Below are 15,470 nucleotides of genomic sequence, written 5' to 3'. Positions count from 1 at the left end.
TTCCTGTCTTGCAGGAAATCACGCACAGAAGGAGCAGTATGGCTGGTGGCATTGTCATGCTGGAGGGTCATGTCAGGATGAGTCTGCAGGAAAAATAACACAAGAGGGAGGAGGATGTCAGTAACGCACAGCGTTGAGATTGCCTGCAATGACAGTCTGATGATGCTGTGACACACCGCCCCAGACCATGACGGACCCTCCACCCTACAATGAAGATCTGTTGAGTTATTTGGATTTTTACAAATTATATTCGAAAGTCAGGGTCCTGAAAAGTTTCTTTTTTTGCTGAGTTTACATGACAAAGAAAAGAGAAAAACACTCAGAAACACCTTGAGGGAAATGACCTTAGGGAGTAAGGTCAGGTGCAGAATTATGTCACGGGGTGTCAACCGTTATTATAAATTGGACACGGCAAGTGTCCGTGTGAGACATCAGACTTGGGTAAGCCCTGATTTACTACTATGCAGATCTGAAGTTACATGGCATGTCTTGACAACTCACTTTATGCATCTTCTTAATGTATTTTCTGAATTTATGAATGATATGGAATATGTTCTCTAATCTTTAGATGAAAGGCTTATTGAAGGGCTTATTGTGAGGTGCAGCCTTTGTATTGACATGCCATAAATTGGGCGATGCAGTCGAAAGTATTGAAAAAATAATTATGCAAAATTCATTACTTTTGTAATATTCTTTACAAGGCCTAATATCTTGATAGTCATATGTAGTGGGAAATGTAATGTGATCAATCATTTTATATCACTTGTAATATCAATAAGATGCTAATGAAGGATCGGACCCTTTTTTTAAATTTCCTCTAAAATGACATCTAAACAAATCTAACTGCCTGTGGCTCAGGACCTGAAGCAAGGATATGCATATTCTTGATACCATTTGAAATGAAACACTTTGAAGTTTGTGAAAATGGGGATTTAATAATGAATGAATCCTTTATTTCCGCAGGTTGTCTAAGAGATCATCATCATGTCAGCTGGGAATCATAGCTTTGTGACAGAGTTTGTCATCGTTGGGTTCCCTGGACTTCAGCCAGAGTTCTACGGTCTTGCCTCAACTGTATTATTCTTGGTGTATTTTTGCACTGCAGTAGGAAATGTTGTTATTCTTGTATTGTTCGCAACAGACCGGGATCTCCACAAACCCATGTATTTTGTTATTTTACATCTGGTTGTTTCTGATATTCTCTTTAGCACCACCACATTACCAAAGATTATTGCCAGGTATTGGTTTCAAGCAGGGGCCATTTCATTCACAGGTTGTTTTGTCCAGATGTACTTAGTGCACTATTTTGGAACTGTAAATTCATATATTCTATTTATAATGGCTTTAGACCGATATGTTTCAATCTGTTTTCCGCTCAGATATCCAATGATTATCAAAAACTCCACTATTCATATTCTCAGTAGCACTGCTTGGATTGTTGCGAAAGCCGGCCCATTGATGATGGTAATTAGGGCCTATCCTCTTCCTTACTGTGACTCAAACAAAATCATGCAGTGCTACTGTGATCATATCGCTATAACAACGCTTGCATGCACTGATAGGGCTCCTTATAGTTTTCCTGCTTTTGTTTTAGCAATGGTGGTATTACTGGGACCTCTTGCTTTTATTATATTCTCATATTGCTCTATTATTGTGGCAGTTGTTCAGATTGCGAGCCCCCAAGGCCGCCTCAAAACCCTTTCTACCTGCAGTGGTCAGCTGATCATCATTGCCCTGTATTTTCTCCCCAGGTGTTTTATTTATCTGGCCAGTAATATCGGCATTAGATTCAGCACTGATTTACGTATTGTTGTTATCATGTTGTATAGCCTGCTCCCTCCCATGATCAATCCACTGATTTACAGTTTCAAAACCAAATATATAAAACAGAGCTTGATGAAAAGATTCAAAAAATCGACTGATCCACAGAAGGAGAGTGTCCCTGCTGTATCTTGATTTATGTAACACAACTACTCAAACTTTTGCAATTATTTGAATTCATCCAATTCCTTATGGTGTACATATGCTTAATTATTGAGTATTCTTTATAAAAACAAAATGTAATAAAACAAAAATGTATTTCTCTATTTTTACCACGTATTTGTATTTAGCATTGTTTACTCAACACTGAATTGCTTAGTAAAAGTGTTCATTTGAAAGTTAGTTAACATCACTAAACAATGCCAATATCATTTATAAAGCTACAATCTGCTGTTGGTAGATGTTTTGGGACGTGTAAATGAATAATACATTCTAAACACGTCTCCATTAATGTGGATGCTACCATGGTTACGGATAGTCCTGAGTGAATGGTGAATAATACATTCTAAACACGTCTCCATTAATGTGGATGCTACCATGGTTACGGATAGTCCTGAGTGAATGGTGAATAATACATTCTAAACACGTCTCCATTAATGTGGATGCTACCATGGTTACGGATAGTCCTGAGTGAATGGTGAATAATACATTCTAAACACGTCTCCATTAATGTGGATGCTACCATGGTTACGGATAGTCCTGAGTGAATGGTGAATAATGACGAGTGAAAGTGTCACAGATGGACAAATATCATACCCACCAAAAATACTAACCTCCCCTGTTATTGGGCTCAAAACAAGCAGAAACACAACCAAAACAAACAGCAAATGCATCCAACAAGTTTGTAGATTCACACGCTCGATGTAATCATTGCATGCTAGGAATATGAGACCAAATACTAAAACTTTTGACGATTTGAATAAACATATTTGTGAATTTGTCCCAATACTTTTGGACCCCTCGAATGGGGGGACTATGTACAACAAGTGCTTTCATTTCTAAATGGTTCCCCCCATATGGATGAATATACCCTCAAGTTTAAGCTGACAGTCTGCACTTTAACCTCATAGTCATTGTATTGTTTCAAATACAAAAGTGCTGGAGTTAAGAGCCAAAGCAACAACAAAATTGTCACTCTCCGAATTAATTTGATCTGTAACGTGGATTAAAAAACATGAGCTGGAGAACACCCAGAAAAAATGTGTTTGTGTGGAAGTGCCGACTAATGGCGAATAAACTATAAACTATCAAAATAAAGAAAGTCGCACACTCCATGTATAAACTCCCAGCAATTGAATGGGTATTTACCAATGTTTCAGCATCACTGTGCCAATTGAATGGGTATTTACCAACGTTTCAGCATCACTGTACCAATTGAATGGGTATTTACCAACGTTTCAGCATCACTGTGCCAATTGAATGGGTATTTACCAACGTTTCAGCATCACTGTACCAATTGAATGGGTATTTACCAACGTTTCAGCATCACTGTGCCAATTGAATGGGTATTTACCAACGTTTCAGCATCACTGTGCCAATTGAATGGGTATTTACCAACGTTTCAGCATCACTGTGCCAATTGAATGGGTATTTACCAACGTTTCAGCATCACTGTGCCAATTGAATGGGTATTTACCAACGTTTCAGCATCACTGTGCCAATTGAATGGGTATTTACCAACATTTCAGCATCACTGTGCCAATTGAATGGGTATTTACCAACGTTTCAGCATCACTGTGCCAATTGAATGGGTATTTACCAACGTTTCAGCATCACTGTGCCAATTGAATGGGTATTTACCAACGTTTCAGCATCACTGTGCCAATTGAATGGGTATTTACCAACGTTTCAGCATCACTGTGCCAATTGAATGGGTATTTACCAACGTTTCAGCATCACTGTGCCAATTGAATGGGTATTTACCAACGTTTCAGCATCACTGTGCCAATTGAATGGGTATTTACCAACGTTTCAGCATCACTTTGCCAATTGAATGGGTATTTACCAACGTTTCAGCATCACTGTGCCAATTGAATGGGTATTTACCAACGTTTCAGCATCACTGTGCCAATTGAATGGGTATTTACCAACGTTTCAGCATCACTGTGCCAATTGAATGGGTATTTACCAACGTTTCAGCATCACTGTGCCAATTGAATGGGTATTTACCAACGTTTCAGCATCACTGTGCCAATTGAATGGGTATTTACCAATGTTTCAGCATCACTGTGCCAATTGAATGGGTATTTACCAATGTTTCAGCATCACTGTGCCAATTTAATGGGTATTTACCAACATTTCAGCATCACTGTGCCAATTGAATGGGTATTTACCAATGTTTCAGCATCACTGTGCCAATTGAATGGGTATTTACCAACGTTTCAGCATCACTGTGCCAATTGAATGGGTATTTACCAATGTTTCAGCATCACTGTGCCAATTGAATGGGTATTTACCAATGTTTCAGCATCACTGTGCCAATTTAATGGGTATTTACCAACGTTTCAGCATCACTGTGCCAATTGAATGGGTATTTACCAACATTTCAGCATCACTGTACCAATTGAATGGGTATTTACCAATGTTTCAGCATCACTGTACCAATTTAATGGGTATTTACCAACGTTTCAGCATCACTGTGCCAATTGAATGGGTATTTACCAATGTTTCAGCATCACTGTGCCAATTGAATGGGTATTTACCAACGTTTCAGCATCACTGTGCCAATTGAATGGGTATTTACCAATGTTTCAGCATCACTGTGCCAATTGAATGGGTATTTACCAATGTTTTAGCATCACTGTGCCAATTGAATGGGTATTTACCAATGTTTCAGCATCACTGTGCCAATTGAATGGGTATTTACCAACGTTTCAGCATCACTGTGCCAATTGAATGGGTATTTACCAACGTTTCAGCATCACTGTGCCAATTTAATGGGTATTTACCAACGTTTCAGCATCACTGTGCCTTCCTCAGGGTGTTGAATACTTTTGGCGCTCACTGTAACCTATACATTCCTCATGAGTGTCACGTTCTGACCATAGTTCTGTTATTTTATTCTTTGTTTTAGTATGGTCAGGGCATCAGTTGGGGTGGGCAGTCTATGTTTGTTTTTCTATGTTGGTTTTTGTGTTCGGCCTAGTATGGTTCTCAATCAGAGGCAGGTGTCGCTAGTTGTCTCTGATTGAGAATCATACTTAGGTAGCCTGGGTTCCACTTTTGGTTGGTGGGTGTTTGTTTCCGTGTGAGTCTTTAGGCCACACGGTACTGTTTAGGTGTTCATTTTGGTCACATCGTTTATTGTTTTTTATTTCAGTGTTCAGTTCGTTTAGAATAAATCATCATGAACACTTACCACGCTGCGCTTTGGTCCGATCCTTCTTCCACCTCTGAATGCGGTTACAATGAGATTAGTTCAGCTGTTTGACCCATTTAGAACCCAAAATTAGATTGTTTACAAACGTTGGAGTAAAACAATGTAAATGTAAGCAAACACTGTAAACCTTAAAACACAGTTACAACTAAAATGTTAAACGCATTCAAAAAGTCACAACTAGGCTGAATTAAACAGGATATGTGGCAACAATTGTATAAATACCAACAGAATTTGTTTGTTTGATATGGTGTGATCTTTTTGTTGGTAAAATGAACTAGGTAACACATTGCAGTGGAAACACATTTTTGCACAAATAGTGATATAATAATATCGACGTAAACTTGGAGTCACGTGATGATATGTTGTGTGGTCCTCCCACTACGACTCGGGAAACCATGCCATTTATTAGACTACAGATGAAATAAGTTGTGATGAACTTCACAGGGTGGTGAAAGTGCACCTGATGATCTTGATATTCCATTCCAATAAATATCAAGGGTATTTTTCTTGTGACATGATGATGGATGGTTGGCTGCCATTGGACACATAAAACAATAACGCTCATATCCATGATAATCAAATGTAGGTAGCCTATACACACTGTATCTGCAGGCTTTTGGCTACAGCACACATGCCAAGACTAGAGTGGACACATTTGCTATAGTATATAACGCAACAGCTTCTGTGACAAAACCATCAGAAGAGTTGAAAATGCGAAGGAAACTCATTTAACTTGTGTTTTTCATTGGGAGCATGGGAATTTAACCACAAACCTTATTTTATATGCACTACTTCATCACGCACAGACTTGTATCCACAATAAGTGAGTTTGATGGGAACACATCTCTGGTGGATATCTATCTCATATTGGATTGAAACCTAGTATTCCTTGCACCCATGGCTATGTCTATGAATTTGAAAGTGGTTACATTTCTACAGGCCTATCCCTCAGCTTTTTACCAAAACAGAGGCAGGGTGGTCTTTTTGATATTGTTTCTACAAAGGATTCTAGCTATAAGGTGATTTCTGATAGAATAGCACAATATCAACAATACTCTTTATTGTTGTTGCAGTGCCGTAATGTGCCATAATTGTATCTGAAGCAAAGGTTGTATGTACACTATGATTGAATTCCGGCCTTGCAAGTGAAACATGCATTAGGCCAATTCCATTTCTCCCTCTAGCTCCTTGCCAAAGTGTGCACTTGTTCACTCCCTCATGGACCGTCAAAGAAAGGACAAGTTTGGGTAATATAGTAGAGGATCTCCTTTCATAGAGACATAAGGGACTGTAACATACTCTGCTTTATGGAAGCATGGCTCTCTCCAGATATATTGTCCCCATCCATATAACCACCGGGGTTCTCCGTTTTGTGCGATAACAGGAAGAAATAACTCTCCGGGAAAAACAGATGTGGATGGGTATGTCCCATGATTAACAACTCACGGTGTGGTTGTGGTAACGTACAGGAACTCAAATAATTTTGTTCTCTAGAATATCTTAGCAAATATCGACTGCATTACCTGCAGAGAGAATTTTCTTGATTATTGTCACTGCGGTGTATATTCCCCTCCAAGACGACACCACAACAGTGCTAAAGGAACTACACTGGACTTGGTGCAAAAACATCTCCTGTGCTAAAGCCTGAGAGAACACGCTTGACTATTGCTCCTCTCCCTTTGGGGACGGCTACAAGAACCTAATTTCGGGAAATCAGATCATGCCTCCATCCTGCCCCTCTCCGCCTATAGGCAGAAACTTAATCAGGAAACTCCTGTGGTAAGGAGTGTTCAACATTGGTGTGACCAATCGGAATCTTTTCTTCAAGACTGTTTTGATCACGCAGACAGGGAAATGTTCCGGGTCGCCTCTAGGAAGAGTATCGACGTGTACACTAACTCAGTGACTGGGCTGATTAGGAAGTGCAAGGAAGATGTTTATTGATTAGATCTTATCTAAACCAAAAACAGTGGATAGATGGAAGATTTCACACAAAACTGAAAGGGCCAACCACCACATTTAATGACAGCAAGGTCACAGCAAGGTCATGAACTTGTACAAACAGACCAGCTTTGACCTCCGTAAGGCAATAGAAGAGACAAAACGACAAGTGGACTCGCAATTCAATGGCTCAATCAGGAGACGCATGTGGCAGGGACTCCAGACAATCCCGGTTTATAAAGGGACAAACTAAACACCTTCGCCGCTCATGGAAAACAACATCCAGCCACTGAGGTGGGCCCCCGTCACTCATGAGGACTGTGTCCTCCCAATCTCTGTGGCCAATGTGAGTAAGTCATTCAAGCGTATTAACCTTCACAAGGTGTCATGGTTCCACCTGTCACCAGAGGGCGGCAGAGACAGTCCTAGAGACGATAATGACACTCAGCTGTGTCCAATTTAATCATTATGATTTCCCTATTAAGAGAGGTGTGTTTTCTGTTGTTCTTTGCAGAAGCTTGAACTGTTTACCGTGTGTCCGTTTCCTGAGTGAGTTTTCGAGTGTACTGTGATCCTGCAGCTAATGTGTCTCAGTAAAGTATTATGTTTATCCTTAAACACTGATTCCTCATCTGGTCTCTTCTCTGCACCTGGGTCCAACTTCAGCACTTCACAGAAAACTTCTGCCTCAACATGGACCCATCGGAGATCAGCCAGATCCAGAATGCTATAACCCAAGAAGGAGCACTGCAGGGGCGGCAGCAAGAACAACTTCCCAAATATTAGAGACCCTCCGGGCACTTACCGATTCCCTCCAACCACGGCCAAACCCTAGCTCAGGAGGAGCCAATGCCCAAGTCTCATCGCCCAGTGCAACAGGCATCGCCTTAGTTCCTCCAGGGAACCTGAAACGGTAACCCAAGATCCCAGCCCTCGAACGTTGTGGCAGCCACACGGGAGGAGGCAAGGATTTCCTAACTCAGTGCTCTCTGGTGCTACGGCGGTGTTGGAACAGCGTCATGCAACTCTATATTATCCTTCACTGCCGAGCTGCGAAGATTCTTTAACCACCACCTTCAACCACCCAGTCTCCGCCGAGAAGCAGCTAGCCGACTGTTCTACCTCCCCCAAGAGGCTAGACCAGTGGCTGACTTCACTATTGAGTTCCCGAACCCTCGCCGCCAAAGGTGGGTGGAAAACTGAGGCACTGGTCATCGCTTTCCACCTAACTCCAAGGATGAACTGGCCGCTCGGGAGCTGAGAGAGGACCTTGAGTCCCTGATAACGCTGGCCATCAGGATGGACAACCGCAGCCAAAACGTGTGAGACTTACGTGCAAACTTAACATGTGTAAATATTTGTATGAACATAACAAAGACATAAACTGAACAAGTTCCACAGACATGTGACTAACAAAAATGTAATAATCTGTCCTTGAACAAAGGGGGGGAAATCAAAGTAACAGTCAGTATCTGGTGTGGCCACCAGCTGCATTAATAACTGCAGCGCATCTCCTCCTCATGGACTGCACCAGAATTTCCAGTTCTTGCTGTCAGATGTTACCCCACTCTTCCACCAAGGCACCTGCATGTAACACATGGTCTGCCGCTGCGAGGACGATCAGCTGTCCCTCCTGTCTCCCTGTAGCGCTGTCTTAGGTGTCTCACAGTACGGATATTGCAATGTATTTCCCTGGCCACATCTGCAGTTCTTATGCCTCCTTGCAGCATGCCTACGGCACGTTCACGCAGATGAGCAGGGGCCCTTGGCATCTTTCTTTTGGTGCTTTTCAGAGTCAGTACACAGTCCTTTTTAGTATCTTAGGTTTTCATAACTGTGACCTTAATAATTGCCTACCGTCTGTAAGCTGTTAGTGTCTCAACGACCGTTCCACAGGTGCATGTTTATTATTGTTTATGGTTCATTGAACAAGCATGGGAAACAGTGTTTAAGCCCTTCACAATGAAGATTTGTCGAGTTATTTGGATTTTTACGATTTATCTTTGAAAGACAGAGTCCTGAAAAAGGGACGTTTCCTTTTTTGCAGAGTTTATATCTACTGCTGTACATATCATTCTACTGCTGTACATATCATTCTACTGCTGTACATATCATTCTACTGCTCTACATATCATTCTACTGCTCTACATATCATTCTACTGCTCTACATATCATTCTACTGCTCTACATATCATTCTACTGCTCTACATATCATTCTTAGTACATCTTGTGTATATTCATCCGGTGTATAAACTGTATGTGTAAATTGTATTTGGGTTACGGTTACAGTGCTGTTTGGGTTGTTAATTGGATTACTGTTAGAGCTGTTTGGGTTGTTAATTGGATTACTGTTTCAATGTTATATAGCTTATCAAGTTGATGACTGTTAGAGCTATTTGGGTTGTTAATTGCATTACAGTTACAGTGCTATATAGGTTGTTAACCAGAAACTGTGGATGGATGGTGGCATTCGCACAACTGAAAGCATGATCCACCGCATTTAACCATGGAAAGAGGACTGGGAATATGGCAGAATATAAACAATGTAGTTATTCCCTCCGCAAGGCAATCAAACAAGCAAAATGTTGGTATAGGGACAAAGTGGAGTTGCAATTCAACGGCTCAGACATGAAACGTATGTGGCAGGGTCTACAGGAAATCACGGACTACAAAAAGGAAAACCAGCCACGTCACGGACACCAACTTAACACATTTGCCCGCTTTGAGTGTATTACAGTGCCACTGTTGCCACCCACAAACAAGGACTGCAGCCCCCCCCCCGTCTCCTTCTCCGTGGCCGACATGAGTAAGACATTTAAACATTTTAACCCTCGCAAGGCTGCTGGCCCAGACGGCACCCCTGGTCTCGTCCTCAGAGCATGGGTTGACCAGCTGGATGGTGTGTTTACAGACATATTCAATCGCTCCCTACCCAATTTTGCTGTCCCCACATGCTTCAAGATGGCCACCATTAAACCCAAAGAGGTCATCACCATGTTGGTCTCCCATAGCAGCTAGCTAGATTTATGAGATAGATTAAGATATTAACTAGCTAGCTTTTATCATTAAGTATGATGAAATAAAATGTCTTATTTTGCATCATTACATCATGATTGAAATAAATAACGACAAACAAGAGAAAACCCCTCATAAACACCTTGAGGAAAATGACCTTAGGGAGTAAGGTCAGGTGCAGAATTATGTCACGGGGTGTCAACCGTTATTATAAATTGGACACGCTAAGTGTCCATGTCAGACATCAGACTTGGGTAAGCCCTGATTTACTACTATGCAGATCTGGAGTTACATGGCATGTCTTGATAACTCACTTTATGCATCTTCTTAATGTGTTTTCTGAATTTCTGAATGAGATGGAATATGTTCTCTAATCTTTAGATGATAACATTGGATAACTTCACTTCATGACAAGACTCCATTGAAAGATTTATTGTGAGATGCAGCTTTTGTATTGACATGCCACACATTGGGCAAAAATAGGTTGCTGAAGAATGGTTATTCATTATTTTAGTATTATTCTTTAAATGTCTTCATATCTTGACAGTAATATGTAGTGGGACATACACTGAGTATACCAAACATTAGGAACACCTTCCTATTACTGAGTTGCACCCCCCTTTTGCCCTCAGAACATTCTCAATTCGCCGGGGCATGGACTCTACAAGGTCTCGAAAGTGTTCCACAGGGATGCTGGCCCATGTTGACGGCAATGCTTCCTACAGTTGCGTCAAATTGGCCGGATGTCCTTTGGGTGGTGGACCATTCTTCACACACACGGGAAGCTGCTGAGTGTGAAAAACCCAGCAGCGTTGCAGTTCTTGACACAAACCGCTGCACCTGGCACCTTCTGCCATACCCTGTTCCAGGGCACTTAAATATTTTGTTTTGCCCATTCACCCTCTGAATGGCACACATACACAATACATTTCTCAATTGTCTCAAGGCTTACAATCCTTCTTTAACCTGTCTCCTTCCCTTCATTTACACTGAACATACCGGTATGCTAGAAGAGATATGTACATTAACCTATAGTGATACATGTTGCATTAACATCCTATTAATGTACTTTTCACTGTAAAATGTTTAGCGTCAACAACAAAAAGATTTTACTCCGTTGATATAAAATGTATGAAAATGTATGAACTTATAATGTAATACAACCAATTGTGCTCCCTAGTTTTTGCCTAGTTTTGTTAATTCAACTTGATTTCCTGAGTTGACATACTGTACATTAAAGATGAAAGGCAGCCTGGTAACTTAAGTTAGGTCAAATCAAATTGAGTTGACAAAACTAGGCCCAATAAAATGAGTTACAACTTCATACAATATAACATTTTAAGTCATGAGGGTAACTCATATACTTTACGATGAAATAGATAACATTTCCATTTAGATTTCAATGAAGGATTCAATAATGAATGAATCCTTTATTTCCGCAGGTTGTCTAAGAGATCATCATCATGTCAGCTGGGAATCATAGCTTTGTGACAGAGTTTGTCATCGTTGGGTTCCCTGGACTTCAGCCAGAGTTCTACGGTCTTGCCTCAACTGTATTATTCTTGGTGTATTTTTGCACTGCAGTAGGAAATGTTGTTATTCTTGTATTGTTCGCAACAGACCGGGATCTCCACAAACCCATGTATTTTGTTATTTTACATCTGGTTGTTTCTGATATTCTCTTCAGCACCACCACATTACCAAAGATTATTGCCAGGTATTGGTTTCAAGCAGGGGCCATTTCATTCACAGGTTGTTTTGTCCAGATGTACTTAGTGCATTATTTTGGAACTGTAAATTCATATATTCTATTTATAATGGCTTTAGACCGATATGTTTCAATCTGTTTTCCGCTCAGATATCCAATGATTATCAAAAACTCCACTATTCATATTCTCAGTACCACTGCTTGGATTGTTGCGAAAGCCGGCCCATTGATGATGGTAATTAGGGCCTATCCTCTTCCTTACTGTGACTCAAACAAAATCATGCAGTGCTACTGTGATCATATCGCTATAACAACGCTTGCATGCACTGATAGGGCTCCTTATAGTTTTCCTGCTTTTATCTTTGCCATGCTGGCATTACTGGGACCTCTTGCTTTTATTATATTCTCATATTGCTCTATTATTGTGGCAGTTGTTCAGATTGCGAGCCCCCAAGGCCGCATCAAAACCCTTTCTACCTGCAGTGGTCAGCTGATCATCATTGCCCTGTATTATCTACCCAGGTGTTTTATTTATCTGGCCAGTAATATCGGCATTAGATTCAGCACTGATTTACGTATTGTTGTTATCATGTTGTATAGCCTGCTCCCTCCCATGATCAATCCACTGATATACTGTTTCAAGACAAAACATGTAAAAACAAGCCTTATGAAAAGATTCAAGAAGTCAATTGCTCCACAGAAAGATAATGTATTTGCTGTCAGCCAATGATTAAAGTTGATTTTTAATCAGAGATTGAGTTCTGTTATTATGTTTTGAAAAACTTGTCCCTACAACAATATTAACTGAGTACCATATCCTGACCTCAATGCCAAAATGGACATAACGCTGTGTAACAGTAGCGAACACCTTGTTAGATTGACACATATATAGCATTTAGTGTTAATTGTTGTACGAAGAACATTATCTATTTTGTTATTTTAAATTGGGTTGTTTCTGATATTCATATTCATATTACCAAAGATTATTGCCAGGTATAGCCGAAAATTACGTTTGTTTTGAATCAGAGGATTTTTGATTATGTTCAGAATTCCCTACAACAATAGAAACTGAGTACCAAATCCTACCTTAAAATCCAAAACTGACATACAAGGAAGGCCATGATTCTGTTTAACCTGCTCAGTAGGGAACACATTTCATTAGAGTGACACAGACACAGCATGTTGGGTTTGTTGTTGTGGAAAGAGTATTGCGTTAGCTCACTGGGTAGTTTTTCCCCTTGTGGCTTTGCCATCTCCAGAACTTGTCAACGTCATCATAAATTATTCGGTCACTTAGTATATAAATTGTGAGCATAAAGATCTTTGGTGAAGAGCTTCTCAGGAAGTGTCTTCGTTTTCACATTTTAGTTTACTGTAATCGAGGTAAGGACATTTCTCTAACAATGTATTTGATTTTGGGTGTATCAAACTGAGAACATGGATGATGACTGATGAAGGTACTTCGTTTCTCATTTGATTTGCCAACACCTTATTTGAAAGTCTGCTTTTAAACTTCTTACACATATTATTGCTTTGTTTGTTTCCTACTACATTTAGTAAATCCATGCATAAGGCCTGTTGTTCATGATTAGTTTAGCTTTAAAGGTCCTGGTTAAACATTATGTAAGTCAATACATTCACATGTAATTAATCATATCAATTAATAAATTATACATGATCATTTTCCAAGGTTTACTGACGGTTATCTACAAACTAAAAAAAATACATATATATTATGATTGTTGGCATTGCAAAACATTTCTGTCTGTGAGCTGAAATCATTATTGGTAAATGCACAATGGGTCAAATCCCAACATGAAATCTGCAATCATAACATTTCTTTGTTAAAATCTTCTTCTGACAATATGCATGATTTACATGAAAGTCACATATGCATATGTCAATTTAGGATTTGACACTGCAGTATCATGAGCAATGTTACATTTGATTTGACAAAAACCTGATAAAAACGTTTAGGTTGCTCTAGGTTGCAATGATGGATAATGTACAATAACATAAATGTTCATTACTTTCCAGTGTTGGTTCTAAGAGAACGCATCACCATGTCAGTGAGGAATCACAGCTTTGTGACAGAGTTTGTCATCGTTGGGTTCCCTGGACTTCAGCCAGAGTTCTATGGTCTTGCCTCAACTGTATTATTCCTCGTTTATTGCTGCATTTTAATAGGAAATGTTGTTGTTATTATCTTGTTCGCAACTCATAACGTTCTCCATAAACCCATGTATTTTATCATTTTGAATCTGGTTGTGTCTGACGTGCTATTCAGCACCACCACTTTACCAAAGATTATTGCCAGATATTGGTTTCAGTCAGGAGCAATTTCTTTCTTTGGTTGTTTTTTGCAAATGTACTTAGTTCACTATTTTGGATCCGTAACTAGCCTTCTCCTATTGATAATGGCTTTAGACCGATACGTGTCAATCTGTTTCCCGCTCAGATACCCAATGATTTTCAACAACTCCACTATTCATATACTCAATGTCACTGCGTGGGTGCTTGCACATCTTCCCTCTCTTTCACTGGTAATTAGGGCCTATCCTCTTCCTTACTGTGACTCAAACAAAATCATGCAGTGCTACTGTGATCATATCGCTATAACAACGCTTGCATGCACTGATAGGTTTCCTTATAGTTTTCCTGCTTTTGTTGTAGCAATGGTGGTATTACTGGGACCTCTTGCTTTCATTATATTCTCATATTGCTCTATTATTGTGGCAGTTGTTCAGATTGCGAGCCCCCAAGGCCGCCTCAAAACCCTTTCTACCTGCAGTGGTCAGCTGATCATCATTGCCCTGTATTATCTACCCAGGTGTTTTATTTATCTGGCCAGTAATATCGGCATTAGATTCAGCACTGATTTACGTATTGTTGTTATCATGTTGTATAGCCTGCTCCCTCCCATGATCAATCCACTGATATACTGTCTAAGAACTAATGAAATAAAACAGATAATGATCAAACGATTTAGACGAATACAAGTGCAGGTTCAATAAGATCGCATAGGACTAATAAATTATTTTTTGTTCAATCAAATAAAAATACTATACTGTAAATTTGTACATGTGTGCTTTATAAGTGTTTTATTGCTGATTTCCATGTCCTAACTGGGTATAAAGACAAGGGGTTTGGCTTCCAAAACAAACAGCTTGTTTGTTATTGTTTCATCATCACACAATCAACAGGTAGTCCAGGTGAAGTTCTCTACACTCTTAGAAAAAAGGTGCTGTCTCGAACCTAAAATAATTATTTGACTATCCCCATAGGATTATTCTTTGAAGAACCTTTGAGTTCCATGTAGGACCCTTTCCACAGAGGGTTCTAAACGGACTCCAAAATGGTTCTACGTGGAACCCAAAAGAGTTCTATCTGGAACCAAAAAGGGGTTCTCCTACATTTTGAAAAAATCTAGGAAGGGTGTGTGCTCTGCTTACTTTCATGATTTGGGTGCACATGTATTATTTAAAACATAATGTTGGATGCATCAAACAAGAGAAAACATTTTGGGCTACAATAACAGTTATTTTTATTGTAGAGCGTGTAAACAGAATGCTTGCCAACTCATCTCCAACACTACAGTCCCTCTAA

The 15,470-nt window shown here is 39.9% G+C and overlaps 3 protein-coding genes across 4 annotated transcripts; all 3 read left to right on the top strand.

Moving 5' to 3' along the window:
* Positions 1-845: 845 nt before the first annotated feature.
* LOC118394519 (olfactory receptor 2AT4) lies at positions 846-2,087 on the top strand. Its single transcript, XM_052526678.1, has one exon. The coding sequence runs from the start codon at positions 985-987 to the stop codon at positions 1,954-1,956; it is 972 nt and encodes a 323-aa protein (XP_052382638.1). The 5' UTR covers positions 846-984; the 3' UTR covers positions 1,957-2,087.
* Positions 2,088-7,664: 5,577 nt separating this feature from the next.
* On the top strand, positions 7,665-12,616 carry LOC127922845 (olfactory receptor 2AT4-like). The gene is made up of 2 exons (XM_052506728.1): positions 7,665-8,463; positions 11,599-12,616. Exon 2 carries the CDS (start codon positions 11,620-11,622, stop codon positions 12,592-12,594), a length of 975 nt encoding a protein of 324 aa, XP_052362688.1. The 5' UTR covers positions 7,665-8,463; positions 11,599-11,619; the 3' UTR covers positions 12,595-12,616.
* Positions 12,617-13,187: 571 nt separating this feature from the next.
* On the top strand, positions 13,188-14,942 carry LOC127922776 (olfactory receptor 2AT4-like). Of its 2 annotated transcripts, none has more exons than XM_052506637.1 (2): positions 13,188-13,321; positions 13,902-14,942. In XM_052506637.1, exons 1-2 carry the CDS (start codon positions 13,306-13,308, stop codon positions 14,876-14,878), a joined length of 993 nt encoding a protein of 330 aa, XP_052362597.1. In that variant the 5' UTR covers positions 13,188-13,305; the 3' UTR covers positions 14,879-14,942. The 2 variants fall into 2 exon arrangements, with proteins under 2 accessions (XP_052362597.1, XP_052362647.1); XM_052506687.1 differs by having other exon boundaries at positions 13,211-13,247.
* Positions 14,943-15,470: the final 528 nt, after the last annotated feature.

This window comes from Oncorhynchus keta, chromosome 1 (assembly GCF_023373465.1).
Source record: "Oncorhynchus keta strain PuntledgeMale-10-30-2019 chromosome 1, Oket_V2, whole genome shotgun sequence".
NCBI lineage: Eukaryota > Metazoa > Chordata > Actinopteri > Salmoniformes > Salmonidae > Oncorhynchus > Oncorhynchus keta.
This window is presented reverse-complemented; position numbering and strand designations above follow the sequence as displayed.